General features: G+C 42.6%; 1 protein-coding gene across 1 annotated transcript; it reads right to left on the reverse strand.

The window, feature by feature from the left end:
• Nucleotides 1-3,459: 3,459 nt before the first annotated feature.
• On the reverse strand, nt 3,460-7,425 carry bmp2b (bone morphogenetic protein 2b). Its single transcript, XM_053614689.1, has 2 exons — nt 6,632-7,425; nt 3,460-4,400 (listed from the first exon to the last, which is right to left on the reverse strand). Exons 1-2 carry the CDS (start codon nt 6,978-6,980, stop codon nt 3,517-3,519), a joined length of 1,233 nt encoding a protein of 410 aa, XP_053470664.1. The 5' UTR covers nt 6,981-7,425; the 3' UTR covers nt 3,460-3,516.
• Nucleotides 7,426-8,687: the final 1,262 nt, after the last annotated feature.

Consider the following 8,687-nt stretch of genomic DNA (forward strand, 5'->3'; position numbering starts at 1 on the left):
CTTGGGAACATAAGGGATGTGGTTCATTGGGGAGTTAGAAAGGCCTGTGTCCCAACAACACATATTTAGAGGTATGAGTCAAATTGGATTGGCATAAGATCAAAGCAAACATTGCATTTGACCACGAGGGCCTGGGAGAGTGCTCTGACTCACCTCCAATGAGGCACCTGCTATGTGGGTGTAGGAGTGTGTGTGTGTGTTTGTGTGTCTGCGTGTGGAAGACAAAATTACTCCTCGCTATTCCGAGTGGATGCCATGGTGATTAGTCCAAACAACTGTTTCATAGGAAGGTAAAAGAGAGCTCAAAGCACTTGGCTTTCAAAATATTAAAGGTTAAACCGATCTTTAAAAACTTCAATATAAAGATTTATTCAGTTGTCATAAAGTTCTTATTATGATTGATGGAGGCCTCTGTTTTATGCAGGTCATCTGTCATCAGCTCATAATCACTTATCAAACAGCTACCAGTTCGGAAAATACGGCAGGTGATTTTGGATTTTCCAGTGGCATTGTACAAAATTTCATCCGAATCAAAAGAAGCTTCAGCTCCGTCTGCCCTAGCCAGTAGCAATGAATCTGTCATTGGGTGTTTTTGTTAGGTGAACTCTTGATGAGGGGATAATCTGCTGTTCCAGAGGGAAAAGTGGAAAAACACAAACAAACATTAGACTTCATAAATAATACTGAATCATTTCCTAACATTTCCTCCAGCCTGGTAGACATACCCCCTCTGCCATCAATCATCCACACACTTACACAAACCATAAAACTAATAATTTAATAAAATAATGGGTGGTTCAAACGGATATAAGAATTAGAACCTTTGCTTCTAGGTCTTTCAGTCATTCTGGAAAAGTCATTTGTGTGTTTTCCTCTCTTACCAAAATGTGGATACAAGGCTTTTTGATGTGTTTTGAGCTACTTCACAGATGCCGCATTTCCAAGTATGCTGGACGTCATCATACAGATGCTTTTCTGAGAGGCAAAGCAAACCACACCTCGAATTAGCACGCCGCTGTGGGATAACAAAGGCCTTCCGATCGACCACAGACCCGATCCGAACGCCGGCATCCCCTTGGAGCGTGGCCAAAAGTCATATTCTGCCCAGGCCGGGTTCACTTCATCAAAGGTTCATGCTGCATATTTTCCAAACGTCAACCGCCAGAAATCTGGAAATCTGGAAATCTGATTCTGCTGCTGTATGAGTCTGGTTAGAGGAACTACAGATACTTTCAGTGTGGTTTGCACTTACTGAGATGAATCAAATTACAGTTCCTTTCCAAACTGAAACACTCCCAACCGACGTTAAGCCTGACGTGTGGAAATCCTTATGGTTGTATTTCATTCAGGCCTTTTTTCACATTTTAAAAAAGAAAACCCAGCCTATGAACTACAGCCACTGTGATCCTGCACATCGATATACAATGTAAAAGTCACTTATTTGTTTTCACAAAGTAAGCTAAATCACTATTTTTTCAGCAACCACCTACCATAAAGATGTCATTAGCTTACTAAAGACACATTAAATGTCCAGTGTGGCACATAAAAATTCTCCCTGGGAAGAATTCATAAAATAAGGCTGAAGTGACGTGGCTGTTCAGCTAATGTTACAAGAGAGTGGTTTTAGGGCTGTGCCCTTTGGGACTATCTGAGGTGACCCTGACCTCTTCCATGGCATTCCCTCTGAAAAGAGCAAACTCGGAGTGTGGAGGGTGGGAAATGTACGGCTTAATGTGGTAGTACAGGGAAAGGCAGTAGGAGAAATGCGTGCTAAATGGGAAACATGGCAGGGGAGTCGTATTCCCACACAACTCAATTAAAGCTTTATGGACTCGGTGCCGTAAAACGCTAACCATTAAATCGAAAAGTTTCCCAAAGCATGTTTCCCCTCTTGGTTCCCCGATAGAGTTCCATGAAGAAACGCAGGTTTTTATTGTTGCATGAAATGTAATTTTCATTAAAGACGTCCATTTCGAGGGTTTTAAAGCAAAACAGTTCCCTCTGGATATGAATAAAACTGCACTGACCACAGACAATGCAGTACTATGGTTGGCTCTATTTGATAACAATGTAATACATATACCATGTTTTATGCAGTTTGGTGAGAACAGCAATGAAATCAAACATCAAATGTGCTTCAGAACAATTACAGAAAACAATATGACTCAAGAATAACAATATGACTCGGACATTGTATGGGAGAATAAACAAAGACAGAAAGTTTTAAATGACTATATTTCAGTAATTTAGGGAAAAATTGCGATTGTTGTATTCTGAGTGGATATAACAAATCTTTCTCCCAGATAGCTAAGTCATCTCAGAATCTGTATAATTCCATTTTTCTTAAACAAAAATATGCATGACTGCCGTAAGATTTAATATTTAAATGTTAAGACCTTAATATTTAAGACCAAGTTTCATATAGAAGGTGTATAATTGTGGTCTCTGTTTTATCACCTTAATCAAGTGCGCTTTTTACACTCAATGCTTAGTTGATGATGGTGGTTCCAACAGCAATGCTTCAACAATGAAACGGGAATTCTGCCAAGAGACAGCACAGCAAAATTTGCCTCGGCATGAACAATCACAGCAGGCCCAATCTTCTCCTTTGTTTCTTTCTGAGATTATTAATGAAGTGCTCACTTATGGCAGGGTTCAGGCCCTTCACTGTGTCTTTATCAACTGCTCACGTTTCCATCTGTCCAAATGATTGATCGCTCTCACCAGGACATGTTTTACTTAGACATTTTACATAGCTCTAACCTTAACTGTGGGTTTTAGTGTTTATATGAACTAGTTTGTAGGGCCAGCAGCACAGACATATCTTGGACTAAAAAGGATTTACAGAAAAGAACATCCAGTGATTTAGTGCCCTATCAGTATTAATTTGAGTGGGAGAATTTAGCTCCCAGAGAAGCCAAGCAAGGGGCAGTGGCAGGTTTCAAAATCAAAACTGCCGAAAGGGAAGATACAAGGACAACAATGGTATCTAATAATCACTCAGGAAACCATCTTAGCACTGCATAGGACAAGCTTTTCCAGGCTATTGGACCACTGGCTAAGTTCTTATTGTAACAAACGCACCAAATTTGTGAAGCATTTAAGAACGTAGTAAATAAATATAAATACATAATGTAAATACATAAATAAACGTTGTCAAATAATGTATTCCCACAGCCACAATGGGAGATCATATATTTTTTATGATAAATACACATAATTCATTTACAAATAAAGTGGTTATGATGAAATAAATACATATTAAAAATCTGAGCTTCATACTTCAATGAAATACACATTGGACATCTTCAAAACCACTGAAAAAGCAAAACACACATTAAAATATTTATTTTCCCATTTCAGTCGACATAAATATAATTTATATATATATATATATACATATATATATATATATATATATATATATATATATATATATATATTCCAAAATAACTCTTTTTGAAAGTTCTTTCATATAAATAAAAAAAGTCTTCATAAGTTTCATGAGTTTCATTCTCATCGGCAGCCACAGCCTTCCACCACCATGTCTTGATAGTTCTTTAATACAACCTTCTCATACTCATCCAGGTAGAGCAGAGAGATGGGACTGAGCTCTGTGGGTACGCAACATGCCCGTGGCACATTAGAGTTCACAGAGTTCACAAGGGTCTGCACAATGGCATGGTTGGTGGAGTTCAGGTGGTCTGACAGTGGGAACGGGCATTCGCCTTGGCAGTAAAAGGCGTGGTAACCTGGTGGCGCAACAATCCACACGTTCCAGCCCACATCGCTAAAGTCTACATAGAGTGGGTGCCGTCGGCAGTTGGCTCGCTGCTGTTTGCGCCGCTGTTTCGGTGGCCGTCGGACCTGCCGCTTTTCTCTGTGGAGTGTTGCAGTGCCCTGGCCATCATGGCTATAAGTGACCAGCAGTGGACGAGCCTGAGCCCAGGATTCGTTGTCAGCATGCAGGGACCGGCTCACCCTCACATGCCTACTCCTGCTTGCCTCGGCCTCTGTGCCATCACTGGCCTCGCCTGGCCTCAGAATCTCCACCATGAGACCATGGTTGTGGTGTGGCTGGGTGGCCCAGTGTGTTGCCGCTGAGCTTACATCAAAGCTTTCCCACCGTGAGTGTGAGTCCTGCACCAGACGAGTGTCCAAAAGTCTGGTGAGGGGGTCCTGTGAGGGGGAATGAGCTGGCCTAAACACCTCAAAAATGTTAATGCGCTGAAAAGCTCCAGTGCGGCTGGTGTTGCTCTGAGTAAAGTCACTGAGCACCTGGTCTCTGAAGATGCGTAGCTCTGCTGCTGTGATGAGCTCCTCTGCAGGCACTGAAGTGAGGTTGAAAAACAGCTGCTGTGTGGTCCTTCCTTTCAGGCTGGACAGAGCCTCTAGAGCCTCTGAAACAAAAAAATTTCATTGTTAAACGTGGACAATTAATATCTCACACATGGCTAAAGATTATCCTTCATATTAAATATGCTATGCTTAAAAAAACTCTACATAAAACTCATTGTTCTCTATGTCTACATTTTTAACCTGGAAGACTGACTTTTAGGTTTGCCTCAGAGCTGTCTTTGCTTGCACTAAGTGATAGTTGGACCAGGTGTTAAGGCATTTAAAGACACTTAGGCAGCTAAGTGTGGTGGAGCAGTTTTGAGAGGTTGTATAAGAGCAAAACTTGGATGCTTCAAACACCTCCTTTAATAAAAAGGCTGTGATCATCACATGAAAAGCCACCTTTTTTCTTGGAAGACTTAACAAATCAAAAGACAATCTTACACCAAAAGCCTCTAATCTCTTTTTAAAAGAAACATTTTGGAAATTCCATTCTCCATAATCCAACCTATCTGCTCCATAATCAACTAAAAAGACAAGCATATGTTATTTGATGTGGGAAAAGCCCTGCTCCTTCTTTCATGCTTTTTTTCCTTTTCCATCTTTTTTCTCTTTCTTGCTGTCTTTCTTCTCTCTCTCTCTCTCTCTCTCTCTCTCTCTCTCAGTCAATCCCTTCACAGGAGAAGTAACTCTGTGAACGTGTTAGGGCTTGTCTGGAGTAGTCAACCCCAGTTGTGAGTGTATCAACATTCCTAATTTCTGTTTGTGGCAAAACAAGGAGGCAAGAGTTAATGACAAGACAAAAGTTTCAGGCCATGCTTCTCTCCGTGTCACTACACTGGTGGTTATAGATACAGATGCTATCACACATACACTACCCTCATGAAAGAAACACAATACTGATATACGGGGGGAACGCACCAGATAAAGTAGATATAATTATTTGGAAGAAATATTTGTATCATTATTATTTAATTTTTTTCACGTTGTAGTTTTTAATAAATGCCCCTACATCCTAAATTAATCTGTCTTATTGTTAAAATGAGACAAGCTCAACTGGCATGATTCAAATGTACTAAGCACACAAGCAAGTGAAGTGATGGGATGAAAGGATTGAACTGGATTTGCCATAAATGAAAAAGAATGTGTCATGCATTTATAAAATCACACATTTTCATTATGTTATGTATAAATATTTGCACCCACCAGCCAAGATGCTGACAAATGATAAACGCGGCTATTTGCACTATGTCAGGACCACCACTGGGTGTCATCCATGTGAATCCATAACACTGTATGAGGTCTCCCACTGGCCCTAATGACTCAAGAATACTTCCTTACAAACCTCATGAACCATCTATTTTGCTACAGACTCACAATCAAACTTAAACTGCTAATGTACCTTGCAAAAGGAAACACTAACACACCATGCAAGACTAAAGATTCAGGTTTGTGACTAAAATGGAGTTCCTCTGTTCTCTCGAGCAAACTTTTGAAAGCTCACACATGACGTGCATTCAATTTAATCAAAGTGTGCTACCAAAGTACAGACTGATACATGCTACTCATATGACAACCTTAGACAGTATAGCAAAAGATACAACAGATCCCTGAAAAGTCACGTTAGATGATGCTGCACAAATTGAACAAATGGGACCAATTGAGTACAGATAAGTCGACATAGAGCAGATCACTGTTAAGTAAGTAAGTAAATTTTATTTATGTAGCACATTTAACACAGCAAAGTCGACCAAAGTGCTGAACAGAGTAAGAAAAGTAAAACAGAAACCAGAATAATAATTTAAAAAAAAAAAAAAAAAGGATTTGCACTGTTCTGGTGCAAAGGGAAAAAATACAGTGTGTATGCAAAAATTCTTTGTCCTAAAAGGTTTATGTCTCAGTAGAAAACCAGTGATGTCTTTCTCATGATATTATAGTGTACTGGTCGGATTCCTGGCACACACCTGGTACAAATACACAGACGTGCATTCCTTCTGGAAAAATGTAAACTCTGTAAACTCTTTTCGGAGAGGTTGCCGTCAGGATAAATTTTTTTGCCTCCGTAATAATAGTAATCATAATTTGTGGAATGTGGGGATGGTTTCGGCGTCGCATTACACCGTACAGGTTACAGACCGAGCAGAACATTATAGTATGGTTGTTTCAGGAAGAATATAAGATATATAGGTATGTGGTTTTATAAATGCGTAAAATGTGAGGAAGTACTGCGCAGCATGTTGAAATCATAAGATGTGTTGCACCACTGATGCACTGGTGGAAAAGGAGCTCTCACCTTCGTGATGGAAACTCCGGATGGTGTTGGCCCTGCTGGCCGCGCGCTCTGCGTGCTTCCCCATGACGCTCCTGGGCCGCCGGACGCTTTTCTGGTCTCCGTTCTCCGAGTGCATATAATAGAGGTCCAACATGTACTGTGGTACCACGGCTCCCTTGCTGGGTGTGGGTTTCCGCTTTAGGCCGAACATGTTCAACAGTCTCAGCTCGAAGTCCCGCAGAAAGCGCTCGGAGTGCTCGGGCGCGTGCCTCCGCCGCTCCACGTCGGGAATCAGACCGGCGGCGGCGCCCAGCCACACCTGACCGAGCAGCAGCATGAGCGCCACGACCGAGCGGAGCACGGCTACCATTATCAGAGAGGCGGCACAGAGGAGGAGGGCTTAGAGCTCCCTGGCCGAGCTCGCGTCAGGCGGCGACACCGCGCATGGACCCCCGATCCGCGCGAGCGCCCAGCCTCCAGCCCGCTCTCTCTCTCTCTTCCTCTCTCTCTTTCTCTCGCCACAAACCGCTGATCTCCGGATCTGAAGGCGTTCTGAAGGTAGATGGCGCACTTTAAGCCGAGGAACAACAATTTAAAAAAAAAAAAAAAAAAAAAAAAAAAAAAAAGTTTAAGGATATTATCCCCGCCCGCGGGCTATAATAATATCCTCACAGAGCTCGAGCACGTAAAGGAGCCTAAACGAGGATGTCAAACGAGTGGAGATGAGACGGTGAATCAAAGAAACTGAAAGAACGGAGACGTGAAGACGGCAGACATCGAGGCTGCAATTAAGCTGAGATAAGAGGGGCACGGTCTGAGTGGGGGGTGTACACTGAACGCGACATGTCTACACTACATGCTCTGCCTTCAGACCTTTACATCAGGCCAGGCATAAAAGGAAAAGTCAGAGAGAGAGAGAGAGAGAGAGAGAGAGAGAGAGAGAGAGAGAGAGAGAGAGAGAACTCTCTGGGAACTCGGGGCTGAGCGGCTAAAAAGAAACTCGGTGCGGTTTTAGGGTTTGCAGCTCTGCGCGCGTGCCAGATTTACAGCTGAATAACAGAAGAGAGAGAGAGAGAGAGAGAGAGAGAGAGAGACTGACTGACTTGAGCTACAGGTGGTAGACGCCCATGACAAACACCTACATGTCCAAAACAACTTCAGTTATCCTTAGAAGATGTCCCAGGAAGATGTAACTCCCCCCAACCCACTAAACCTAACTTGTAAAGAATGACCTCACAGTCGGTGATGCGCTGTGATCAGTCGTTTCGTTTCCCCGCGGCAGTGTCATTGAAATTGCACGATAATCCACGGTAATCCACAGCGACTTTTTCTTTGAAATATCATATATTAACGCGCTGCAGCCGGTCGCCACGATTTAATTCTTTAGCTCGCCTCCTCGCGCTCATACTCGCCAAATGCGTGTCGACACGCGCCAAACTAACCTGGAACCCGAGCTCGCTCGCGCGGAGTATAAAACGATTATAAGGTCAAACGAAGGAGTCTGCGCGAACGCGAGCGGTGAGAGGGAGAAACTTCTCGTTCGGACATGTTGTTGTTGTTTTTTCTAGCCTGTTCGCCAGGTGACGTCTGGAAAGCTGCGTTAAAGTCCCGGGTTGTGCTCGCATTCACTTGTGTTAGCGCGCGCTACCGTGGGTGCGGAGATTGATTGCAGCGCGCGCCGCTCACGGTTTGAGACTTTTTTTTTGCTTTTCGGGTGATGTCACCAGCCAACGCTGTCATCCATCATGCGTCCTACGCAAAAGCGTGTCGGTTTCGGTGCGTAGAGACCTGAGCTGCGCCCTTTCGCGCCTTGAGTTTTTTTTTTTTGTTTTTTTTTAAAGATGTAATACCTAATTGCTTTTACTCGCACTGCTAGAAAAGAAAAAGGCCGTGCAGAAATCTGCACACGTCTTAACTCGCCCTTTGTAATTTGTTTAATTTGCAAGCACGCCTTTATAGGCAATCATGTCTGCGAATTAAAAAGGAAGACGGAAGTTTTTTTTTGTTTGTTTTGTTTTTACGGAAAAAAAGAAAGGATAATACGTCTCCAGAGTAACACGTCAAAACTTAGAAATGA

Source organism: Ictalurus furcatus, chromosome 25, assembly GCF_023375685.1.
Source record: "Ictalurus furcatus strain D&B chromosome 25, Billie_1.0, whole genome shotgun sequence".
In the NCBI taxonomy this organism is placed as follows: domain Eukaryota; kingdom Metazoa; phylum Chordata; class Actinopteri; order Siluriformes; family Ictaluridae; genus Ictalurus; species Ictalurus furcatus.

Coding starts and splice junctions, on each gene's coding strand:
- bmp2b (XM_053614689.1), bottom strand. CDS start 6,980: ATGGTAGCCGTGCTCCGCTCGGTCGTGGCGCTCATGCTGCTGCTCGGT. Junction 4,401..6,631: donor CCGGAGTTTCCATCACGAAG/GTGAGAGCTCCT, acceptor TTTTTGTTTCAG/AGGCTCTAGAGGCTCTGTCC.